General features: G+C 40.3%; 2 protein-coding genes across 2 annotated transcripts; both read left to right on the top strand.

Annotated features, from left to right (window-relative positions):
• Nucleotides 1–9,977: 9,977 nt before the first annotated feature.
• On the top strand, nucleotides 9,978–10,928 carry LOC311589137 (olfactory receptor 11G2-like; the record flags this gene model as incomplete). Its single annotated transcript, XM_084767421.1, has 1 exon — nucleotides 9,978–10,928. One exon carries the CDS (start codon nucleotides 9,978–9,980, stop codon nucleotides 10,926–10,928), a length of 951 nt encoding a protein of 316 aa, XP_084623547.1.
• A 10,917-nt stretch (nucleotides 10,929–21,845) lies between these two features.
• Nucleotides 21,846–22,817, top strand: LOC311589523 (olfactory receptor 11G2-like; the record flags this gene model as incomplete). The annotated part of the gene is made up of 1 exon (XM_084768044.1): nucleotides 21,846–22,817. One exon carries the CDS (start codon nucleotides 21,846–21,848, stop codon nucleotides 22,815–22,817), a length of 972 nt encoding a protein of 323 aa, XP_084624170.1.
• Between the last annotated feature and the right edge of the window lie 4,071 nt (nucleotides 22,818–26,888).

Raw genomic sequence — 26,888 nt, 5'->3', positions numbered from 1 at the left:
ACTAACCCTCGGTCTTACACAGCTGTGATGCCTCTGAGGAGCTACAGTGACCAGCCTGGCAAGACTTAACCACGGGTGCAACAGTGGCACAAAGTCATGGGAGAAACCAACCACTTTCTAGTTAGATTTAAGTCCTGATCTGAAAGGTAAAACCTATACTTAGCATGATTGTTATAACCTGTATCTAGACAGACTCTAAGCCCTATAGGATAAATCATCATTACTCTGATAAAAAAATATACTACTAAGCTAATTCATAATGACTTATTGTTAGACCCATAGGACCAGTACATTGACCCATATCAGACAAAGCTAGTTGTTTTCAATACTAACACAACTGGGCAAAATGTAGAAAAATAAGAGACTGTAATTTTCCTCCCTAAATGATGAGTTTATATCACACCTCCTCCTCCAGAAGCTCAAGGATCCTTAGGGCAAAGAGGGCATACACATTGTAAGAGACAGAGGCAGTGGATGACTATAAGAAACCAGCACTTCCCAGAGATAGCAGGGCAGGTGCGTGTATGACCACACAGTGGTTACAATAGCAAACCTAAGACGTGCATGCTCAAGATGAGCAAAAACCCTAGTATGGAGAAAGAAGTTGGGGGTGAAGTAGTCTCCCTAGCTGAGAAGTGATTGGCAGTTGACAGCTTCTGGGAGAGGAAGAATCGGGTTTTTAAAGGGGGTAGCACCTGTTAGTTGGATCATGCTAGGTTGAAAGACCACACATCCAAGAGTATAAGGGCAGCACGTATTGAACTCGATGAGTTAAAAAAAACAGAACACAAAGTTGAGTGAACGGGGAAGTAGATAGACCTGGCAGGCGTTGGAGTGGCAAGTAGGATCAAAATATGTTGCACAAATTCTCGAAGAACTAATAAAAACATAAGAAAAGCAAATGAAAAAGAAAACTCCCATGATTGGGGATGAAGTCTTGAAACTCATCCGCCCCAAATTGCAGCTTCTGTGCCAGTGCAGCAGAACGTCCCTAGTCTGGTCCCCTGAGTATCCTCAGATCTGGCAAATTTCCCACATAAGGCAGTATTCTCCACTGGGAGCATTGCAATTCAGGAGCTTTTATTGCAGTGAGAGAGAAGTCGCTACAATGATCCAGAAAATGTGTGACTTTTGATGAAACTTTACAGACCCAAGCACTAGTCCCCCAGTGAATCTCTTTCTAGAAGGGAAGAGGTTCTGTCATCAGAAGCCACAATTGAAGTTAACTTGTCACAAGAACAACAAACTTCTGTAGTACAGATACCACCATATCCTGGGCTTAGTGAGTGTATGACAAGTGTCCAGCACAGTTCCGGTGAGTGACTGATGAATTTAATTGCCTCTCTGAAGACCTCTAAGAAACCAGGACCTAACGAAATGAATGACTTCCTTACCCCTGGGTGAAAATAAGAATCAGAAATTAAGGCACAATGCCCAGAGGACGGGAGCGAGCAAAGGAGTCAGTATTAGAGAGCTGTGAGCCCACACTGTTCTCAAGAATAAAAGAATATGGAAGAAGCAAAGAGCATGCCCTGCTAAGACTCCCAGGATCCTACACAAAATACCTCACTGATCTTCGTGACATATTGTTGCACTTTATCTTCAAGCCGGCTGTTATGAGGTCAGCTGCCTCTGCCCTCAGAAAATCCTGGAAGAAGCTGTTCCAGATGCTGCTCTTGATATTCTCTCTTCCAATTCAGGAAAGAAGGTAATGTAGTGGTTAACTAAGGAAAATGGTAAATTATATCTGAGGAGTCTCTTCCCCTGAAAAAAAAAGTCCACTGTTCATTTTGTGAGCGTGTCTGTGATGTGTCAGATGCAGGCATAGTGCTTCCACCGTGTCTACACTATCACACTCAGCACACTTCTTAATAACCCCTTCTGGAAGGCATTATTATGCCCACCTGATGCTAGAAGTTAAGAGAAATAGATGCTCACTTCATAGAATTGTTCTTGTTTATTTAACTGCCATTATCTATGCTGGAGTCTCATCTTCCAAAAACAACATTGCCTTTTAAGTACACAGATGGACACTCGTGAGAGTTTAATCTTATAAGTACAGTAGAGATCACTAACTGGATGCTAGGTGTTTAACAAATAGCATTTATCTAATTCTCAAAACACACTACATGGGCACGACTGTCACTCTCCATTTTTCAGGAGGAAAACCAATGTATGTATGAAGAAATAATAACTTGCCTAACATACAGCACAGAGGCTGGCCTCAAACCCAGATGCCTTAGCTTTGGAAGCTGTGCTTTTACACGCATTCTTTTCAGGCCAATGAAGCCATGAAATATGCTGACATTGTTTCTCTGGACTGGCTGGAAAGGTAACTAGTGAAAATGCAAAATTTAGGTTCTTTGTGTTTCTGAGACTTAGCTTTAAGCAGAAAGAAAGTAACCTTGAAAAGCAGCCACGACATTAAGTTATTGTCCAGCATTTGACAGAGCCCTGAGAGCTGACATGCCACTTCCTAGGTCACAACACAAAGTGACCAAAATCAGAAGGAATGGGTCAGTTTACTCTGTGGTAGCAGAGGATATTCTCTCTACATTTTAGCACCAAGTGACAAAAGTCAAGCAACCACAGTCTAATGAAACCATTTCCCCTCAACTCACATCTAATTTTATTAACATTAAAAGGAGTCACAAATTGTCTGTTTTCCCAGGACAGTTTTTTATGTAGTTTTTAATTAATATATTTATTTACTTTACATACCATCACAGCTTCACATACATGCCACAGTGCACACGTGAAGATCAGAGGACAACATACATGAGTTGGTTCTTTTCTTCCACCATTTAGGTCCCCAGGGAGCAGACTCAGTCGCCATCCTTAGCTGCAAGCACCTTTATTCCTGCAATTCCTCCCAGTGCCTCCCTCTCCCCCCTGCTCTTCCCAGTCCCTCCCCTCACCTCACCTCCCTGCCATCTCCCTATGTCTCCTTTTCTCCTCAGAAAAGGGTCAGAAGAAGGGAGGCCTCCCATGAATGTCAACACATGTAAGTTGTCCTCTGAGCTCTATATGTGCACTGCGGCATGTATGTACTCACACATGGACACATGCATGCATATGTGTGTACACACACATACACACACTAAGCAAATACATAACAATATAAGTGTAAATTTGAAAACAAAATTAGCATCATTTTTATCATCTTTTAGTATATCTGCTGATTTATCTCAGACAATTTTAATTCATTTGTGTTGTTTTTAATCATGTATATGTTGAGAGGCTTGCATGTGAGTGTAGGTATCTCCTGAAGCTGGGGATACAGGTGATGCTAAGCTATCTCTGCTAACACAACATACACACACACGCGCACACACACATACACACACACACACAAATTAACATTTCTAACACTAACTTAACTTGTTGGACACAGTTAACATTCTTCCTTCTTTCTTAGTAGACTTTGATCTTCATATGTGCACTGTGGCATATACGTACTCACACATGGACACATGCATGCACGAATGCTCACACTAAGTAATTACATAAGGATATAAGTGTAAATTTGAAAACAAAATTAGCATTATTTTTATCAGTTAGAAACATTCGAAAGGAAGTTCAAAATTTATTAGACAATTTTTTGAAAATCTACACATAAAGGATTTAAAAACTATAACGAAATCTGAGTCAGTAGAAATGTTGCAAGGGGTTTTGACTTTAGTTTCTTGAGATACTCATCTGTGTGTGTGTGTGTGTGTGGATATGACACAAAGACACTGACACAAGTTTAAGGTAAGAAATACAAATCTAAGAGTTTCTGCTGAACTTTTGTAGCATAGGAAGTGGTTAAGTGTATCTTATAGGATTGTTTTCCAGTATATTGAAGGAAGTGTTTGTTGTGGGGTATTTTCTAATCAATAAAATTGATCCCTTGGTTAATTTTCATTCATTTAGTTATTTGTTTCCCAGGAGCTCACTGTAGAAATTCCATAACCAATTCTGAAGTTTTAATTGTGTTTTAAGGCTTCTTATAACAGTGTATAATAGCAATAGTACATCCTGTATTTTATTTTTATGGAACACCAAGTTGTTATTTTATGAAGAAATATGCAATATTTTCCAAAAGGGACAGATCTTAGATTCAGACTAACTATGGAAATGCTTTTGGCTAAAAAAGCCAAAAACTTTGGTCAGTTTTGAAAAGTAACATCATGTATTTATCTAACCATAAATCTAAAAGTTCAGAAAGGTCTCTGAAGATCAGAAACCCATTGAAATGTATAATGTGCAAAATTTTACAAATATATTTAAGTATTTAGAGTTCTCATTAGTTTATTATTTGACAATTTCATACATGTATATTTATAACTCTAAGACATCACAGCTCCTGTCAAACAGCTACTGCGTAGAACAAACCAATTCCTGGAGCGGATGTGAAGCCATAGGAGTGGTCTCATCACAGCTGTGGTCAATGGCTGCCTCTTAGTGGCTCCCAACACATACCTACAAGCTTTCTGTTAGCTTCAGAATCAAGATCTAGAAAAAGAAGTTTAAGCGAAAACAGAATTGTTTGTTTATTAAATACTCACTAGAAATCACAAACATAATAATAAATTGATAAGATGGTAATTAGTATGATGCATGCTTTATTATATACAATGTATAAAATAAAGGAATAAAGTTCAGAGAATGTCCAGGCTTTCACCCAGAAAACAAGGGCAGACAAATAAGGAAGAAAGAACGCAATAAAAAAATTTTAAGTAACTGAATAAATAAAATGTACAGTAAGTTATGAACACAGAAACATCAGAGTACTTTATAATAGTGTCCAAGTGTGCTGAATAGCCTTTTTTTGTTCTTGAAAATTGATTTTTCTCCCATACAATAGTCCTGACCACAGTTTCTCCTCCCTCCACTTCTCCCAGACACCCTGTATTTCCCCACTCCCCCAAATCCACTATTCCTCATGTCCTCTTCAGAAAACAGCAGCCTTTCAATAAACAATAGCCATACAGCCAAAGGCTGCAGATCAAAGCTGGACAAGGCAACCCAATAGGATAAAAAGAGTCCCAAAAGCATACAGAAGGGTCAGAGACGCACTGGCCCCCACAGTTAGGAGTCACACAAAAATACCAAGCTAACAGCCAGAACATATACACAAAGGACCTCATGCACACTCATGCAGGCTCTGTGCTTGCAGTTTCAGTCTCTGAGCCCATGCGAGCCCTGCTTAGTTGATGCAGTGGGCTATGTTTTTCTGGTGTCCTCCAACCCCTTTGACTCACACAATCTTTCCTTCCCCTCCTCTGTAGGGTTCCCTGAGCTCCAAGAGGAGGGACCCAATGAAGACCTCCAATCTAGACTCTCTCTCTGCACAATGTCTGCCCATCTCTCTACCCACTCACATCTTCTGCTGGAGGAAGCCTCTCTGATGATGACTGGACATGACAGCAATCTATGAGTATAGCAGAATATTATTAGGAATCATTTTGTTGATCTTTGCTTGCTTGCTTGTTTGTTTGATTGATTGATTGATTGATTGATTGATTGCCAGTTGTGTTTGGGTCTACCATAGGTCTCTGGGCTATCCACTCTCAGGTTCCTGTCCATCTAGGCAATGTAGGACATTAGGTTCCCTGTCACGGCATAGGTCTCAAAGTTATACTAAACATTGGCTGGCCACTCCCACAAGTTTTATGCCACCATTGCTCCAGCACATCTTGCAGACAGGACAGATTGTAGTCAAAGGTTTTGTGGGTGGGTTGGTATGCAGGCCTCTCTTTCCATATCCTACTGAGTACCTTCTCACTCCAAAGAGACTAGACCATAGGGGTGAATGCTCCATGCAGGCACCAACTTACCTTCAATATTGTCCTCAGCAATGGGGCCCTACAGGCAGTTTTTAGGGAGTGACATTGTATCTATCCTAGCATCAGTCTGGGTTGTCTAGGGATTTTCTCTGGACCCCTCAGCTAACAACTCAACCAAATACAACCCAGTCCTACCACTGAAAGCCTTGCCCAGCCACAAAAGATGGCCAGCTCAGACTCCATATCCTTAATTACTAAGTGTCCTCACTAGGGTCAGCCTCATAGATTCCAGGAAGTTCCCATTGTGATAGGTTTACACAGAGACAGAGAGAGAGAGAGAGAGAGAGAGAGAGAGAGAGAGAGAGAGAGAGAGAGAGAGAGAAAGAGAGATCTTCCTGCTCCAACTCCCTCCTCACTCCACTCACAAAATCTATTCTATTTCTCCTTCCCAGAGAGATCCATACATATCTCCTAGAGCTCTCCTCTTTACATAACCTTTCTGGGTCTGTTGATTGTAGCTTATCACTAACTTAACAGTTAATATCCACTTATAAGTGAATACTTACCATAATTGTCTTTCCAAGTCTGGATTACCTCTCTCAGGATGATTTTTTCCTAGTTCCTTCCATTTACCTGCAAATTTAATGATGGCATTGTTTTTAACAGTTGAGCAATACTTCATTGTAAAAAATGTTCCACATTTTCTTTATCCATTCTTCAGTTGAAGGACATCAAGGTTACTTCTAGTTTCTGGCTAACATGCATAAAGCTGCAGTGAACATATTTGAGCAAGCATCCTTGTGGTAGGATGGAGAATCTTTGGGGCATATGCCCAATAGTGGTATGACTGGATCTTGAGGTATATTGATTCTCAATTTTCTGAGGAACCACCATATTGATTTCCATACTGGCTGTACAAGTTTCTCCTACCAGCAATGGAGGGGTATTCCACTTGCTCCACAACCTTGCCTGCATTACCTGTCCTCCCTGCCATTGATCTTAGCAATTCTGACAGGTGTAGGATAGAATCCCAAAGTCGTTTCAATTTACATTTCCCTAGCTAAGGATGTTGAGCATTTCTTTAAGTGTTTCTCAGCCATTTATGATTCCTCTATTGAGAAATCTCTGTTGAGGCATGGCTAGCATTAATAGCAACTTGATGAGAAGCACCTGGAAAGAGAGTCGCAATGAGGTGTTGTCTACTTCCGGTGTGTAGGGTACCATCTTGATTATGCTGATTGATTAGGAAGATCACCTGTACTACCATTTCACTGCCTGGGGATTCTAACCTATAGGAAAGTGGGAAAGTGAGCGAATGCTGTCATTGATGCATTCATGGCATTCTTCTGACTGTGGATGTAATACGACGAGCAGCCTCAAGTTGCTGGTGCCTTGACATCTCCACTATGGTAAAGCAGAAAAGAAAGAGGCTTCTTCTAGAGAAAGAAGGCCTGTGAAACTGAAAGGAGGGGAAACGGGGAGGCAGAGCAAAAATACAAGTGAGAAAAAAAAAAGCAGTAAAGATAGGCAGAGGCCAGATTGTTCATGGGTCCCTGCACAATGAATTGGAGCTTAATTTTACACTAGGGTAAGAAAATTGCTAAATACAAGAAACAGATGTGCTCTTATCAGATTATGAAGATTTGGTATGACCACAGCATGGCTGTGGAAAGATCAGAAGGGCCACTGGGGAAGATGTTGTAATAATGCAGAGATATGATGGTTTGAACAGAGGAGAGAGGGAAGCAGATGCATCAAGGCACAGATGGAAGCAGGCTGTGAGGACGGCATCTGTGCTGCTGTATATGAAGGGCAGGAGGAAGGGAGTAGATAAGACAAGACACAGGGGAGAGCAAAAGTCCTCAACTAGTCAGTCAGTTGTCTGTGCTTCAAAAATACACAGCACAATAGATGATGGGTCCATAAGGTGAGAACTCAGCAAATGTGGTAAAACTACCCATATCAAACCACACAACCACTATTAAGCAGTAGATTATTTTAATTGCTTTTATTAAGTTGTCATTTCTTTAAATTAAACTACAAATGCAGACACTTGATGATGATGGTGGTGGTGGTGGTGGTGTGTGTGTGTGTGTGTGTGTGTGTGTGTGTGTGTGTGTGTGTGTTATCCTTGCTTTTGTGGTTAAGTAGCTTTAATTAATTAGTTATTTCAAATATTCTTAATGTCCGTCCTACAACTTATCATTAAAGATTGTACCAAAAGATTCTAGGATTCATTTTTGAAACATATGCAAAAGGCAAGGAAATTTAGGGTAAATTTTTTCTTTTAAAATGGTGAATATCCTTAATGATCTGATTCTATTACGTATAGTACACAGTCATTTTTAAATGAGATAAGTGTGAAATTTGATGTCAGCTCTTTTTCATGAGAAGTAAATATTTTGCCATTTGAAACCTGAATCTGAGGCACTGGACAGATGAGTGTAGATCTCAACATGCACATAGAAACTGTTCTCTTTTTTAATTTTAATTTATTATAATTTATTCAGATTACATGCCAGATTGTTATCCCCTTACTTGTCTTTTCCCACTTCCACCCTCCCTCTCTCTCTCTCTCTCTCTCTCTCTCCTTCCCTCTCTCTTTCTCTCCTTCTTTCCCCTATTCCCCTCCCGTAGACCTCTGACAAAATGGGACTTCCTCCCCCAATGTACGACCACAGCCTATCAGGTCTCATCTGGATAGCCTGCTTTCCTCTTCCTTTGTGTGGCCACCAGACCTCGCCACCAAGGGGAAGTGATCAAATCTGGTGTGCCAGAGTTCAAGTTGGTTGATACAACAGTTTGTACAGGCCCTCCTGGGTCTAGATTCACCTGCCTTAAAAAATAAATAAATAAAATCTAAAATAAACTCTGCCATAATTAAAATATTGGCAATACAAGGAGAAGAAGAAGGAAGAGGAGATGGAGGAGGAGAAGGAGAAGGAGAAGGAGAAGGAGAAGAAGGACTATTTAACTACAGACATCTTTCCCCTTCTGCTACACCCAATTCCAGGAAACCCCTAAAGTAATACAAACTGGGTGAGAAGCTGGAATCTTAGTTATTCTGGTTGGATACTGTAAGTTCCCTTGTCTAAGTATCAAGCATTGTTCTTGTCTTCTAGTTTGGGGGTTGAGGAATGACACTTTATTTCCGGGATTTTAGTGGTAGAGATCAGCCTTGGAGCTTCTCACATGATGAGCAAATACTCTACCACTGAGTTGCAGCCCAGTGCCAAATTAATGTTCTTTGAAGAGATGAGTACAGCACCTAGTAAGCCCATGTAAACTTCATCAGACTATTGACACTAAATTTTAGCTTTGCCTATGTCTAGAAATTCTAGTTATTCCTTAATTGTCACTAGAAAATTTGATGATTTTTATACATGAAATTGCTACTTAAAACAATGACTCAGTAGGTTACCCTGAAATACAGTTACTCTCCAATAATACTTTGGGTGACACTAAAATTTCACTTCTTGTTTTGGCAGTACTGAGGACAAAGCCAGGACTTAATGAAGACTAGGAGGATGTTCTTCCATTGAGCCTTAATGGTAACTCAAAATTCACATTTTTCCTGCTAAGAGACATGAAGTAACTCATCTAAGAGCAGATGCACTGGGTGACTATTTAAAGAATGCTCATTATTTTTCTTTTTTGATTTATTTGTTTCCTTGTTCGTTTGAAACAGGGCCTCATGTAGCCCAAGCTCACCTCAAACTTAGTATATGTTTTAGAGTGGCCTTGGACTTTTAACACTACCATTTTCACCTCTCCAATGCTAGTGTTACAGGTGTGCACAATCATGAGTGGCTTCCATTCGTTTTTCTTAACTATGACATATTTCTGAATTTAAGGATCATGTGCACCTTCCATCACACTCAAAACAATGCTCCTTGATTAACCAGTTCCATCAATCTGTGCTTCCAATGGTGTACAAGGAAGTAATCAACTTAGCCTGTGTATTTCAGTGGAAGAGAAAGAGGAGGAGTGCCTAGTGTTTGCAGCATAGACTAGGGGCTTAAGTTTGTTCTGATCATTGCTGAATATCCAGAGCTTAGGGAAAAAATACCCACCTAACTAAAAATCCTATGAATATTGAGTTGATGATGAACAACTATTCTGTTACCTGTTTGGGCAATGATTAAACACTCTCAGCTGTTCCTAGACTACTCAACAATTTCTGGTGCTTTCCCAGGTCACAGACAGATGAAAACCCTCAGCAGCCCCGGCAACTCCAGCACCATCACTGGCTTCATCCTCCTGGGCTTCCCCTGCCCCAGGGAGGGGCAGATCCTCCTCTTTGTGCTCCTCTTCATCACCTACCTCCTCACCCTCATGGGCAATGCTTCCATCATCTGCGCTGTGCGCTGGGATCAGAGACTCCACACCCCCATGTACCTCCTGCTGGCCAACTTCTCCTTCCTGGAGATCTGCTACGTCACCTCCACAGTCCCCAACATGTTGGCCAACTTCCTCTCTGACACCAAGGTCATCTCCTTCTCTGGGTGCTTCCTGCAGTTCTATTTCTTCTTCTCCTTGGGGTCTACAGAATGCTTTTTCCTGGCAGTCATGGCATTTGACCGCTACCTCGCCATCTGCAGGCCGCTGCATTATCCTGCTCTCATGACTGGGCGCCTCTGCAACATCCTCGTGATAGGTTGCTGGGTCCTTGGTTTCCTCTGGTTCCCTGTTCCCATCATCATCATCTCCCAGATGTCCTTCTGTGGGTCCAGAATGATCGACCACTTCCTATGTGACCCGGGCCCTCTGCTGGCCCTTGCTTGTTCCAGAGCCCCACTGATGGAGTTTTTCTGGACAATTATAAGTTCTGTGCTCCTGTTTGTTCCTTTTCTCTGCATCATGGGATCTTACATATTGGTGCTGAGAGCTGTGTTTAAAGTTCCTTCAAGAGAAGGTCAAAAAAAGGCTTTCTCCACTTGTGGGTCTCATCTGACAGTAGTTTCACTCTTTTATGGCTCAGTGATGATCATGTACCTGAGCCCAACCTCTGAGCATGAAGCCGGAATGCAGAAGCTTGTGACTCTGTTTTATTCTGTGGTTACACCCCTCATTAACCCTGTGATCTATAGTCTGAGGAACAAAGATATGAAACATTCCCTGCAGAAGATTTTAAAACCATGGAGACTAGAATTTTAAGCCAACAAAAAACATTCATGTGTGTGTGCATGTGTGTGTGTGTGTGTATGTGTGCAAATATTATTCAACCATAAGAATGATTAAATCATGTCATTTACAGCAACCTGAATAGCATGGGATAACATTATGTAAAGTAAAATATGTCAGTTATGGGAAATCAAATACTGCATGCCCTCACTCATGTATATAAAGTTCTAAAAAAAAAATGCCTAGGATAATGGTCACAAGAGACTAGGAAGTATGAGGACAAAAATGACTGGGATTTTACAGGCGGTAAACCTTAAACTCCTACCCAGATCTAGACAATGGACAGAACACTCTCCACAGTAGAGTGGAGAGTGGCATATTACTTTCTCACATACTCTGGTGCCTCACCTTTGACCATGTCCCCTGGAGGGGGAGACCTGGTGGCACTCAGAGGAAGGACAGCAGGTTACCAAGAAGAGACTTGATACCCTATGAACATATACAAGGGGAGGTAATCCCCCTCAGGAACAGTCATAGTGGAGGGGAATAAGGGGAAAATGGGAGGGAGGGAAGAATGGGAGGATACAAGGGATGGGATAACCATTGAGATGTAACAAGAATAAATTAATAAAGGAGAAAAAAATAAAAATAAAAATAAAAAATGACTGGGATTTTGAATGTTCTCAGCATAAAAATATGATAAGCATTTAAAATAATATGTATGACAATTACTGTTAGACTATATGCATTGTATTTGTATACTGAATGCCACCCTGTACCTCACAAATATGTACAATTATTATATCAATTAAAAATGAAAATGTAGATCCAGGCGTACTGTGACGTGCCTATAGGGCCAGAACATGAAAGGTAGAACTGAATGGTCAGATTTCCAGAGAGCTCGGATACATAGCACAATCATGTTTCATAAAGCAAAAATAGAAGAAGGTGGTGCTTCATGCCTGCGATGCTTACCTTTCCTACTGCTATACTAAACACAAAACCAAAAGCAATGTAAGAAAAATAGAAGGATTACTTTGTGCAGATGATAATCTGTCATTCAATAGAGCGAGACAGATTCTAAGGCTGAGAACTGGAGCAAGAAGGCTCAGTGATCATTGCAGAAGATGAGGCAAAATGTCTGTATGAGCCAAGGCGATGGACGAATACAAGAAAACAGTGTTCTCTGAATACAGGAAGGCAGCTGTGCATATGAACCCACACTGACTGTGCAAGCATACACAAACTCATGCAAGATCAAGCCCCAGTGCATCCCAGCATGGAGAGGGGAGGAAGGCACAAAGTCCCAACTCTAACCAAGGATAAGGGGAGTCACTTTTCTTTAAGCATATAATCCCCAGAATATTAATCTTGTTCCAGTGAAAGGCCACACATCCAAGGTTATATGAGCAGCACAAATTGCCCTCTGTCTTAAAAAAAGGGGGGACACAAAATTAGATGGTAGAGAAGATCTGGGAAGAGTGGTAAGGAAGAAAATTAAAGTCAAAATACATTGTATGAAATTCTCAAAGAATAAACGGTTAAAAAATGTTTTAAATTAAAAAACTGGAGGCAGGAACTGAATCAGAGAGCATGAAGAAGCACACTTACTTTCTTGCTTTCCATGGTTTGCTCAGCTTGCTTTCCTGTGAAACCTAGGACCACCTGCCCAAGAATAGCAGCACCCACAGTAGGATTGGCCCTTCCATATCAATTATTAATCATTAATCAAGAAAACACCACGGATGTGCCCAACATGTTGGCCTTGCTTGTTCCAGCCCAGTGCCAAATTAATGTTCTTTGAAGAGATGAGTACAGCACCTAGTAAGCCCATGTAAACTTCATCAGACCATAGGCCAGTCCAGCTGAGCTTAACCCTGGGTGACTGTAGTTTATGCCAAATTGACAAAAACAACCCAATCCATACGATCCTGCGGACTCAACACACAGACACATTGCTATAGAGTAACATTGTATTTGTTTATTCTTAAGCCCCTATGTTAATATAATGATATAAAACACAGTCTAACATTTACAACATTTGAAAAGTTCAATGTATCTTTAAATTATCCAAACACTCTTGACCGTGGGCCCCGGTAAAATCCAAAATAAATTGCATGCTTTTTTTTTCATTTTTCTTTTAGAAATTTTATACATGAGAACTGTACTTACAGTATTTCTATCATGTCCTCTCCCCTTTGCAACTTCTCTGATGCCTACTACTCCCTCACAAATCTGCAGCCTTTTATGATTTATTATTGTTATACACACAACACATATATTTGTGTACACACACACACACACACACACACACACACACACACACACACACACGGGGTGAGAGCTATGTTTATCTGTGTATATAGAGATAGGTATTTAGAAAGCAGTTGGGAATTACTCTGGTTTAAGAAAGTAGCAATATTGTTATCTTGTAGATGCATGTCCTCACCAGCTACAGGTAGTTGGCTCGGTTTATAGCACCAGGCATGAGTTCCCTTCTATTTAGCAGGCCTAAAGTCCAATTAGGTGATTGCTGGTTACCTCAAATTACTAGTTACCCCCAAAGACACGAGTGCTACTATTAAACCCTTGGATTATCCTGCCATGGTCACTGTTGTGGCTCACAGGCTTTACTTTACATCTTGTCAGACTACTGATGGCCTTTCCCCTTGGCAGCTGGCACAGAACTTTCCAGTACAATGAGAGCTAGTCCTCCGGGAGAAGGCTTGCACACCGGCTCCAGCTTGATTCGTCCAACTCCTGTGTCTTAGCTGTGGGGCACTTCCCCATGGCTTTCTCAACCATCCTTAGCGTTCCTTATGCCTTCTTTCCCCATCTCCCTCAGCATTACCCCCCCTTCCTGTCTCATTTCTTCCATTTCTCTAAATTATAGAACTATGCTCGACTATCTCACTCTCTGGAGATCTTCACCCACTCTTTTTTAATCCAGGTTATATAACCACATCCAAAAATTCAGAGCTACGATCCACAGATAAGAGAATATATGTATGCCAGGTCTTTCTGAGTCTAAGTTGCCTCACTCAGTGAAATTCAATTTAGTTCTACATATTAATCTACAAACTTCAAGATTTCCTTTTTTTTTTTTTTTTTGAATCTGAATAAAATTCCACTGTGTATTTGTACTGCGTTTTTGTTGTCTATTCATCAGCTGAAGGATGTTTAGGTTGTTTCCATTTCCAAAATACAGTGGTTTGAATGTGAAATATATCCCATAGCCTTGGGCATTTGCACACATTGTCCCCAGTGGGTGGCACTGTTTGGGTAGGTTTACAAAGCACAGATTTGATTAAAAAAAAAAAAAAAAAAAAAAAGCAGGTCACAGGTGGGGGTGGGGGGGCCATGATTTGATATGTAAAAGCATCATTTACATCCAGCTTACTCTGTCCCCCTTGCTTGCAGTTTGAAGATGTGAACGCTCAGCAACTTGTTCCTGCAAAGCATGCCCAGTGCTTGTTCTCACGCCCCAACACGATGGACTATCATCCCTCTGGAGCCATGATCCAAATAAACTCTTTTTTTCTATATGTTGCACTGTACATGCAGCTATTTAGGTAAAGCAGAATGGTCATAGAATAGAACATTGAGTTTTGGGGGCATATGCCAGGGAGCAATATAGCTTTTTAAGAATTCTCCACTGTGGTTTCCAGAATGGCCACACCAATCTGAAGTCCCATAAATAGCAAAAGTAAGTTCTGCTTTTTCTACCACATCTTCAGTTGCATTAACTGTCATTTGTTTTCTTGATCTTAATTTTCCTGATATGATAAGATGAAGTCTCACAGTAGTTATAATCAGAAGTCCAATAATTACTTAGAATGTTGAGTGTTTTTTTCAAGATATTTCTTAGCCATTTTTGTTTTGTCTTTCCAGAACTGTCTATTCAGAGCATAGACCATTTTTAACTGGGTTCCTTGTTTTCTAGCCCCTTTAATGGTTTTTTGTATATTCTGAATATCAAGTCTCTATCAGATGTACAGATGTGCTGTGTTCATTCCTTTGATTGCTTCTTTTTGCTATACAGATGCTTTTTTACTTTTGTGAGGTCTCATTAGTCAATTGCTAACTTTAATTCTTGATCAAATGGAGTTTTATTCCCTAAGTCCTTTTCTGCTCCTATATCTTACAGGGAACTGGCCATGTTTTCTTCTAACAGTTTCAGTACTCTAGGTTTCACACTGAGATTCTTATTTTTCAAAAAATTGTACAATATATTTTGATTATATTGCTTCCCCCACCTGAATCTTTCACATCCCCACCTACTGTACTTCATGTTCTTGTCCCCCTTCTCTCAAAAAGTCAGGGAAAAAACAAAAATCCAATAAGATCATAAAAAGAAAGAAGGAAGGAACAACACACACACACACACACTCATGCAAACACACATTTTGTGCATTTTGTGTTGACCAACTACTCCTGGGCATGTACCAGCTCTGGAGTATGGTTGATGGACCCACTGGCATTCTGTTTAAGAAAATTGATAATATCTTTCCTAGTAGGCATCAATTGCAAATAGCTTCTTAATTAAGAGTGAGACTTTGTGTCCACTGCCCTTATCCATTCTAAGGTTTTGTCTGATTTGAACGTGTACAGCTGTTGTGCCTCCTCTCAGTCTCTGTACATTCATATGTGTATCAGCCCTGTTATGTCTGGAAGACAGAGTTTTCATTCACCACCTCTGCCTGTTGAAATCTTTCTACCTCCTCAGCTCCCCAAATCCCTGATCCTTGAATGGAGAGCTTTGATAGACAACCCATTTAGGTATGAGTGCTCCACAGTCTCTCACCCTCTGCATGTGGTCCAGCTGTAGGTCTCTGTGATAATTATCAACTACAGCATGAAATGCTTCCCTGATGAAGTTGAGCCATTCTCTGATATGATCTGGTGTACAGCTATATGTAATTAGGAGTCACGCTATTGCTGTATTCCTTTAGCAGAATAGTACTAGGAGGTTTTCCCCTAGGCTCACAGTCTATTCAGTCTCGGGTTCTTAGCTACTTTTGTGTGTCAGGTATGGGTCCCACTTCACAGAGTAGACCTTAAATACAAGCAAAAGGTGATGTGTTACTCCCTTAACATTCCTGCCACTGTTGCACCACTGTATCTCACAGACAAGTTGCTTTTGTAGGTCACAGAGTTTATAGTTAGGTGATATTGATGGTGACTTTTCTCATCCAATAGCATGCACAGTACCTTCCATCACCACAGATGCCAGCTAGTCAGCAGGGGTGAAATTTCTAGCTGGGCACAAGCTCAGTGTCGCCATGTTCAACTATATAAGTAGTGTTCTCAACAACAGGGACGGTCAGGTTCTGGAAGGTAAACAATGAGGCATTTGTTCCATTTGAAATTTATTTTTATGCAAGGAGATATGTGTGAGTCTAATTTTACTTTTCTTTTTTATTTTTATTTTTAATTAATTTATTCAGATTACATCTCAATTGTTATTCTATCACTTGAATCCTCACATTCCTCCCTCCTTCTCACTTTTACCCTATTCCCCTCCCCTAAGTCTATGACCGAGGGAGACCTCCTCCCTTACCATATGGTCCTAGGCTATCAAGTCTCATCTTGGTAGCTTGCTTATTCTTTCCTTGAGTGCCACCAGGCCTCTCCAACAAGGGAAGGTGGTCAAATGTGGGTCACAAAAGTTCATGTCAGAGTCAGTTCCCACTCTCCACATAACTGTGGAGAATGTCCTGTCCGTTTCCTAGAACAGAGTAGAGGTTTGAAGTTTACTACTTGTATTGTCCTTGGTTAGTGCAATAGTTTGAGCACACCACCTTGGGCCTAGATCCACTTGTCATGATGCTCTTCTTGTAGCTTTCTAGGACCCTCTGGATCCTTCTGTTTACCCATTCTTCTATATTGCTCTTACTAAGAGTCCAAATAGGAAGTCCTCACATCTATCCCAATCTCCTGGTGAGTGAAGAATTTCATAGGACATGCCTTTTGGGTTAGTGCCCAATTATAAGTGAGTATATACCCTGTGAATCTTTCTGCTTCTGGGTTAACTCATTCAGTATGATCATTTCTAGATCCATCCATTTGTCCACAAATTTCTGGATTTCCTTGTTTTTAATAGCTGAGTAGCATTCCATAGTGTAAATGTACCGTGGTTTCTTTTTTTTTTAATTTATTCTTGTTACATCTCAGTAGTTATCCCATCCCTTGTATCCTCCCATTCTTCCCTCCCTCCCATTTTTCCCTTATTCGCCTCCCCTATGACAGTTCCTGAGGGGGATTACCTCCCGCTGTATATGCTCATAGAGTATCAAGTCTCTTCTTGGTAACCTGCTGTCCTTCCTCTGAGTGCCACCAGATCTCCCCCTCCAGGGGACATGGTCAAATGTGAGGCACCAGAGTATGTGAGAAAGTCATATCTTACTCTCCACTCAACTGTGGAGAATGTTCTGACCATTGGCTAGATCTGGGTAGGGGTTTAAAGTTTACCACCTATGGAATACTACTGATCTCAAACTGTACTATAAAGCAATAGTAATTAAGACAGCATGGTACTGGCACAGCAACAGGCTGGTTGATCAGTGGAATCGAATCGAAGACCCAGATATGAACCCACACACATATGGTCACTTGATTTTCGACAAAGAAGCCAAATCCATTCGATGGAAAAAGGATAATGTCTTCAACAAATGGTGCTGGTCTAATTGGATGTCTATGTGTAAAAAAATGCAACTGGACCCATATTTGTCATCTTGTACAAAACTCAAATCCAAGTGGGTTAAAGACCTCAACATAAAATCAGAGACACTAAGTCATTTAGAAGAAAAAGTGGGGAAGAGCCTGGAACATATTGGCACAGGAGACAACTTCCTGAACAGAACACCAACAGCCCAGACATTAATGTCAACAATTAATAAATGGGACCTCATGAGGCTGAGAAGCTTCTGTAAGGCAGGAGACACTGTCAAGAGAACAAAGTGACAGCCTTCAGACTGGGAAAAGATCTTCACCAACCCTACATCTGACAAAGGTCTAATATCCAAAATATATAAAGAACTCAAAAAATTAAACACCACCAAATCAAATAACCCAATTGAGAAATGGGGCTTGGAACTAAACAGAGAATTTTCAACAGAGGAATATCAATTGGCTGAGAAGCACTTAAAGAAATGCTCAACCTCCTTAATCATCAGGGAAATGCAAATCAAAACAACTCTCAGATTCCATCTTACACCCATCAGAATGGCTAAGATCAAAAATTCACGCGACACCACATGCTGGCGAGGATGTGGGGAGAGAGGAACACTCCTTCATTGCTGGTGGGAATGCAAACTAGTACAGCCACTTTGGAAATCTATCTGGTGCTATCTCAGAAAAATGGGAATAGGCCTTCCTCAAGACCCAGCTATTCCACTCCTTGGAATATACCCAAAAGATGCTCCAGCACACAACAAGAAAATTTGCTCAACTATGTTCATAGCAGCCTTATTCATAATAGCCAGAACATGGAAACAACCTAAATGTCCATCAATAGAAGAATGGATAAAGAAATTGTGGTACATATACACTATGGAATACTATTCAGCTATTAAAAACAAGGAATTCCCGAAATTTGTGGATAAATGGATTGAGCTAGAAATGATCATAATGAGTGAGTTAACCCAGAAGCAGAAAGACTCAAATGGTATATACTCACTTATATCTGCATATTAGCCCAAGGGGCATGTCCCATGAAAGCCTTCACTTACCAGGAAACTGATACAGAGGGGAGGACATTCTAGTGGGACTCTAGATGAGAGAATCATGGGAGAATGGCAAAGTAGAAGGATCCAGAGGGTCCTAGAAGCCTACAAGTAGAACATTATGATAGGCAGATTTGGGCCCAGGGGTCCCACTCAAACTAAGGCACCAGCCAAGGACAATACAGGCAGTAAACCTTAAACCCCTACCCAGATCTAGACAATGGACAGAATGGGAGGATACAAGGGATGGGATAACCATTGAGATGTAACAAGAATAAATTAATAAAGGAGGAAAAAAACCTGCATGTACCTCCATCAAGGGTAGGAAAAAGCCTTGATGCAAGACCAGAGAGTGGCTGATGTGTCTTGGATCCAGGACAGATGTTCCCAAGATTAACTCCTTGAAATTTACAGGACTCAATCATAAACAAAAAATGGAAACATTTTTTTAAAAAGACATGGCGCTCCTGGGGAAAGACTGGTTTCTGCTGTGACTATGCAGCTCCCTGTGAATTAGGTATGATCTTATCTCTAGCTCTGTCCCCAACACTAATCACTTGTACCACTCATTAGAGACTGGTGTCATAGCATGACATCATGTTTGGGCTCTTTGATAAACCTTCGCTTGGGCACATAGTAGGATTAAAATAATCTGAGCAGGATTAAATTTTGATTGTATCTTATACCATCCCGTAGTAGTATGGGGGATAAAGTAATAGTATTTTATTCTACTGGAAAATAAAGGCAGATGAAAGAAAGAGTCTCCAGAGAATATAGGCCCCATAGGATGAGAGAGCAGCTCTTGTTTTGATGTAATAAATTTGAAGAAAAAGAGATAAGTCCTGAGAGGCTCTATTTATAAACCCTGTATGCTCTACAAATCAGTGAGTTATCTTCATTAGACTCCTTTACTCTTGATGGTTATTACAGAGGAGAACATCTCTCCTCTCTAGGAAAACTAGACACTGCCCAGGAAACTCTGTGTTCAGATTCCTTCTAGGTCATGGTAGAAGGTAATGTTAATGTTTAGAAAATACAATGAAAAAAAGAACTAGAAAAGTGACCCTCTCAACAAGGTTTTCTTTTGCTCTCTCCCAGCTACATGATCCACAGCTGATAATCTGTAACTGTGTCAGGTCCTAGACAGAGTGCTTCCATATGCATTACCTTATTCAGGGCTCTCAACGCTTCTGCAGAAGTGTTATGTAACTACTTTGCAGCTGAAGACTAGAAAGTGGTATTTGCTTGAATGTATGGAGTGTCTGCAGTTAGCAACTCGTGGATTATAATTCCAACATTAAGCTTTTGCTCCAGATATATTGCTTTCTTGCGATGCCTTAACTACTGAACACCTCTCAGCTTGTTTTACAAAAATGGACTGTATGACAAAATCCTCTCTTTATCAAGTGAAATGCATACACTGAGGAGATTGAGCCAATGATGGTTTCACAGTGACTTCTTGGACTAACCTTGAAACAAAAGTACATTATCAGCAAATTGAAACAGCTTTCACATTACATGTCATGGCACAGGATCAGGCTAACTGAGGTGGTTTCTCTCCACTTTACTAAAATAGAATTGGGATGACAATGCTGAAGTGTTTTGCTTTCTAAGTTAACTAGCCAAATTATTCATCATGTGCACATAATTACTGAAGCCATTGTAGACAGCCATGTTCACAGCCCCCTCTGCAGCCAGTTCTGAATAATCTGCCTGCCGTATACGGACACTAAGAGAACAGCCTGTGTAAGGAAAACCCCACTGCTGCTCTATGAACATAGAAGATGAGTAGTTAAAGGTGAGTAACAATACGGTCCTGTTAAAAACATCTCCTAACGTGTGCCAATCGGCATTTCCCAAGCATAAAATGGTGCTGGACCACCATGACTTGTTTTCATACCATTCTTGTTTTCAAAACTAAAGGAATCCAGTGTTATCTGACTCAAGTATTGTGTAGCAAAGGTATGGAGTACATCAATATATAATCATGTGTGCTCACGTGTGTGTGTGTGTGTGTGTGTGTGTGAGAGAGAGAGAGAGAGAGAGAGAGAGAGAGAGAGAGAGAGAGAGAGAGAGAGAATAAAGGCAAGCAGATAGTGGGTAACTAATTTAACTCAAGGTTGGCTCAGAATGTCTATAGTCTCACAGAAGAACAGAACAGTCTCAGCTGCTGACTTCTGGATGCCTCCGCGTTTTCTAATAAGAGAAAGTGTTTTTTATTCTAAGCCAGTGTGTGTTTTCTCATTCTCTGTTCCCCTGTAACTGTGAAGAGTAGGAGCCAATGAAACTGTCTAGCCTCCTCCTACTTTTATTATGGGCACCAAGCTGAGCACTCTTTCTGCATGTTGTTAAGTTTTACAATGGATGAAAGAGCATGGCTTTTTGTTTGCCAACTCCTACTAAAAAAACATTAAAGGTGGTGTCTCGTTATGGGGAAATGTGATGAGGGGCTATGTGCTTCAAAAACACATACCTCTCAGTGGGATGAGAAGAGCTCAGCAGATGATATACAGTGTTACTCTCTGTTGTCTAGTGTTATATTCAATAACCCTTGTTTTATATGTTTATATGGGTGTGTATGTTTGCCCCATATATAAACATGGGGATAGAGAGAGGGAAAGATGGTCAGAGGCATTAAGAGGTCAAGAGAAAATCCATGCCGTGGAAATGTATTCCAAGTATGTTGGAAAGCTAGCTGAAGTTTATATGCAAGGGTGTTCCCTAACTTAATCTGATTTCAATTTTCTAAAACACAATATAGATATAACATGGCTAATAATTACAGATGGCAAGATACTCTACACCAAGAGATACAAGGATTTCACTTCTTCTAAAAACTAAGAGAAAATCTTGTTTTGTGCTAGTATATTTACATATACTTGATTACACACACATATGTAATATCTTGAAGAAAATGTAAACATGTTTAAAATTTACATTAGAGTTTAACTTAATAGAATAGAGAGAATGAGGAGGAGGAAGATAAGGAGGAGGAGCACAAGGAAAAGGAAGAGCACTTATCAACTATGACTAATTGGTTCCTTGTGCCAATAGTGGAAAGTGTAGGGAAGCAAAGAATGGTAGTAAACAATCAACTCAGATCAACGTATTTCTTAAATGGCTAATAAAACATGTTTTCTGTCTATAATAATTTAAATAAAACTCTGAGTCATCAACTGGCTTTATCCATTTGATACTTTCTGGTGCTTTCTCAAGTCACAGACAGATGAAAACCGTCAGCAGCCCCGGCAACTCCAGCACCATCACTGGCTTCATCCTCCTGGGCTTCCCCTGCCCCAGGGAGGGGCAGATCCTCCTCTTTGTGCTCCTCTTCATCACCTACCTCCTCACCCTCATGGGCAATGCTTCCATCATCTGTGCTGTGCGCTGGGATCAGAGACTCCACACCCCCATGTACCTCCTGCTGGCCAACTTCTCCTTCCTGGAGATCTGCTACGTCACCTCCACAGTCCCCAACATGTTGGCCAACTTCCTCTCTGACACCAAGGTCATCTCCTTCTCTGGGTGCTTCCTGCAGTTCTATTTCTTCTTCTCCTTGGGGTCTACAGAGTGCTTTTTCCTGGCAGTCATGGCATTTGACCGCTACCTCGCCATCTGCAGGCCGCTGCATTATCCTGCTCTCATGACTGGGCGCCTTTGCAACATCCTCGTGATCGGTTGCTGGGTCCTTGGTTTCCTCTGGTTCCCTGTTCCCATCATCATCATCTCCCAGATGTCCTTCTGTGGGTCCAGAATGATCGACCACTTCCTATGTGACCCGGGCCCTCTGCTGGCGCTGACTTGCACAAAAGCTTCCCTGATAGAGCTGGTCTTCTCCATCTTAAGTCCTCTGCCTCTCATTATTCCTTTTGTCTTTATCATGGGGTCTTATGCTCTGGTCCTAACAGCCGTACTGAAGGTCCCTTCAGCCTCTGGAAAAAGAAAGGCTTTCTCAACCTGTGGGTCTCATCTGGCTGTGGTGACATTATTCTACGGCTCAGTACTGGTCATGTATGGGAGCCCAACAGCTGAGCATGAAGCTGGGATGCAGAAGATTGTGACTCTGTTTTATTCTGTCTTAACCCCACTCCTCAATCCTGTGATCTATAGTCTTAGGAACAAACCTATGAAGGTAGCTCTGAAGGAAATTCTGGAGAAGATAAAAAATTGGTCATCAAAAAAGACCTTGGGCAATTAAATGTGCATTTAATTTGTTTTCAGATTTTAACTGGTGTTGTTTAAATAATTGACCAAAATCAGAATCATCTAAAAGAATTGCCACACTACTTTTTATCTTGGTCCTTGAATATCTGTCTTGCTGCTTATTATGCCTCAGATAAATGCAGGTTATTTTGATCCTATTTAATATTTCTGAACATCATTACTCTTAAATTTTCACCTGCTTAGATCCTCGGCTTTTTCCAACACTCTTGAAATCTTGTTTCATATGTAAACATTTCAGAATTCTATCTATGCCTCAGAAAGTATATTGGGGCTATCTAAAGGAACAGAATTAAATATATGAATGAATTATATATAGATAGATAGACAGACAGACAGACAGACAGACAGACAAACAGACAGAGGAGAGGTTAGACCAACTTATAGGTCTGGGTAGTCAATCAATAGTTCTCACATGAAAGGTCAGGAATCCAGTAGCTATGGATGCTGGAGATCTGCTGGTCTTCAGTCTACCTTGATATCCCAAAGAACTTAGTTCTACTATTGGTAAATGAATGTGACAGTTAAAAGATAGATGAACTTTCCAGAAATAATGAAGGCCAACAGGCAAAAAGAACCCAAGTTTCCCTCTTCTACCAGAAAGTGCCACCCAGATTTAGAATGGGTCCTCTTGATTCATATAGTCTGGTCAAGAAAACACCTAGCAGGAGTGCCCAGCATCTTACTTTTAATTAATGCCAGATCCAGCCAAGGTGACAAGCTTAGGCATCACAGAGCAATGTGACATTTGCCTTGAGCCTCATTTCTCTGTGGCCCTTCTCTATCTACAATTTGTTTCTCAAATACTGATTGCTTTAACAGCTACAAACTCAAAATACGTACAGATCCACGGTTGAAAAGAGCTGCTGATTTCTGCGCAGATCTTGTCCTTCCTATTTCTCCCTTTCTCTCCCATGTCTCCACTTTGTATCTTCTCTCTACCCAGTGAAATGCGTCTGCTAAAGAGTTAGTCCACAGGGAGAATCACGTGCTGTTTTCCCTTCATCTTGAAACTGTAAACCCTAATGCCATAACTGTGTCCCTTTCTCTCCAGTACCTTCATTTTCTATGTATTTCATCCAGATCTTAGAGTAACTTTTATAAGTTATTTTACTCACTCTTGATCATGACCAGAATCTTGTGTACGACTCCTATTCACATTCCTCTCAATTTGAAGTGATCTTGCAGCACTAGTGTGCTGATACTTATTAATCAGAGTGACAATGTTCACAGGGGTGTTTGCTAATCATGTCTTGGATATAGACCTAGTTTTTACTTTGATACAGCCAACTTCAAAGCTCACAGGCTCTTCCCCTGCAGTCAGAAGAGGAATCAACTTAGCTCAGTGATAGAGGTGTAACCATAACCACAGAGGACAGCTTACATAGTCTATTGCCTACTCTATAAATTGTTACAGCACAAACAAAAATACAACAGGAAAAATGTGATGTCTAGGTACAGCTAAACACAGATGGGAGCCTTTTCCACTGAGAGGCAATGATTCCCATTTCTTGTTTTAAAAAAAAAATGTTGACAGAAACAGGTTGGTTATTAGCTTCATAGTTATCCTTAAAATAATATAAATGCAGTTTCTATTTATACCTACAATAAAGTATTAAAAATAACTTAAAGAAAAAAATGCCTTGTGAATTTATAATATGCTATAATTATTATATTTCAGTATTTTATCAGAAAACCTTTAGATCTAATAAACACAGTAAAGTTACAAGGTATAATATCAATATACAAAATACCATATATACACATATATACACTATATAATATATGTATATGTACATATATATACTGTATATATGCTGAAAATTTAGTCTGAGAAAAAATAGAAAATAAATCCCAGTCAATACTTACAATACTTACCCAAAGACGAGAAAGACCTCTACAAGGAAAATATTAAGACATTGAAAAAGTAAATCAGAAACTATATTAAATGATAGAAGAGCCTCCCATAGTCCTGAATTATTACAATTAATATTGTGATAATGGTTTTGCAACAAAAACTAATGTGTAGATTTAATCCAATATCCATCAAAATTCTGGTTTTATATTCAGCCCTAAATAGGATCTCTACTTCAAGCCTCTTCCCTTAGGGCTCAGAAAACCCTGCCGGAAAGGAAGCAGAAAGATTGTGAAAAGCCAGCTGGGATGGAAGACATCAATGAAACAAGCTCTTCTAGATACAACAGGACTGACACACCTATGAACTCAGAGAGACTGTGGCAGCATGCACACGGCATGCACTCGTCTACGCCAGATGGCCTCCTAGATCTGACAGCAAAGGTAAACTAACGCCCCCATTCCTGACCCACAAGCTATCTCCAATTGATAACTGCTCAAAAGAAAATTTAGTTTCCTTCAACTAAGTCTCACAGCACATACAAGCCACACTTATGGGCCCAGCAGTGGATGGCCAACACAACATGAACTCAATGGCATTTTTAAACGGCTTTATTTTTTGTCCCATGATGCGCTGGGCTTTCTCTTTGTTTTACTTTGCAGCTTGTAAATGGTGATTTCCAGTGAGATTTGAGGTTTCTGTTGGAAAATGTATGTGTCTCTGCGTCTGCATGTGTTTCTTGCACCTTTTTGTTGACTCTTTTTTTTTTCCTGTTCCTTTGTTTGTTTGCCCTATTCTTGTTTGTTTTTATTTTATTAGATTTCTGTTTTCTAATGAGAGAGTACAGATTTGGGTCAGTGAGGAGGCAGGCAGGTCTAGGAGGAATTACTTCTATTCCCATGCAGAATAGGAGTACTCTATTCTTACAGTTTTTTGTAATAGAATGTATTGTATTTTAAAAATCCATTTTCAATTTGAAATTCTGATGCACGATAACACAGAGCTAGAAAAATCTAATAATATATATGGAACCACAGCCTGGTACTGGAATAAAAAAATGGGCAGGTGGACCAATATAAAGGAATAGGGTTCTGCAACCAAACCAACACACTATGACTATCTAGTCCTTTACAAGGTGCGCAAAAAGAGGCAGTGAAAAAATAGCCTACTTAACAAATAGTGCTGGCAAATAGGATGCCCTGATCTATACAAGGACAAAATAGAGCCATACCTTTCACCTTATACAAAAACTAACTCAAATTGCATCAAATGCTTTAATTTAAGACTGGAAATGCTCAAACTTCTAGACTGAAACACAGAGAATAACCTTCAAGGCACCGGAGTAGGTGAGGAGTTTCTGAGCAGAAGAGCATCACCAGCCCAGAAACCAGCACCATGCATCAGCAGAAAGGACCACATGAGATTAAAAGGCTGATGTGCAACAAGGGAAGCTGTCAGCAGAGCACACAGAGTCAGTGAAAATCTCTACCAGCTACGTTTTAGGCATGGGACATAATAACAAGCTTTACAAAGAACACATAAATTCAACACCAAGCAAATAAAACTGACAGTCATCCATTAAGCCAAAGAATGGAGTAGACAGATTTTCTAAAGCAAACACACACAAATGGCCAATAACTTTTTTAAAAGTAAAATGCAAATTAAAACTACTTTGAGATACTATCCAATCCCCATCGGAATAGCTATTATCAAATCTGGCAAACGCTGGGGAGCATGTTGGGAAAGAATAACACTTTTGATAGTGGGAGTGCCAACTAACACAGCAATTACGGAGTAAGTCTGCAGTTTCTTCAAAAACTTAAAAATGCAGTTGCCATGTGACCCCGCTATTCTATTCTACTCCTGGGCATATCCCACCCAGCACTCACCTGGTAGCTCACAATTGCTTGTCACTCTTGCTCCAGGAGATGTAATGCCGACTTCCGGCCTCCAAGGGCACCAGGCATGAACATAGTACATAGACACATACACAGACGGACACCCATTCACACAAAATAATAAAATAAAATAACTTTTTCGAAAAATCAATAGACTAGATAACCAAAAAAGGGGGAAAAAAGATATAAGGTATTCAAATTAACAGAAGCAAGAAAAAACAAGGAAACACTACAATAGAAATGAAAAAATAATAATAATATAAGGGAATGCTTTAAAATTTTGTACTCCATTAAA

Source organism: Acomys minous, assembly GCF_964271855.1.
Source record: "Acomys minous genome assembly, chromosome: 18".
In the NCBI taxonomy this organism is placed as follows: domain Eukaryota; kingdom Metazoa; phylum Chordata; class Mammalia; order Rodentia; family Muridae; genus Acomys; species Acomys minous.
The sequence above is the reverse complement of the archived record's forward strand: the minus strand, read 5'-3'. Positions and strand labels throughout refer to the sequence as shown.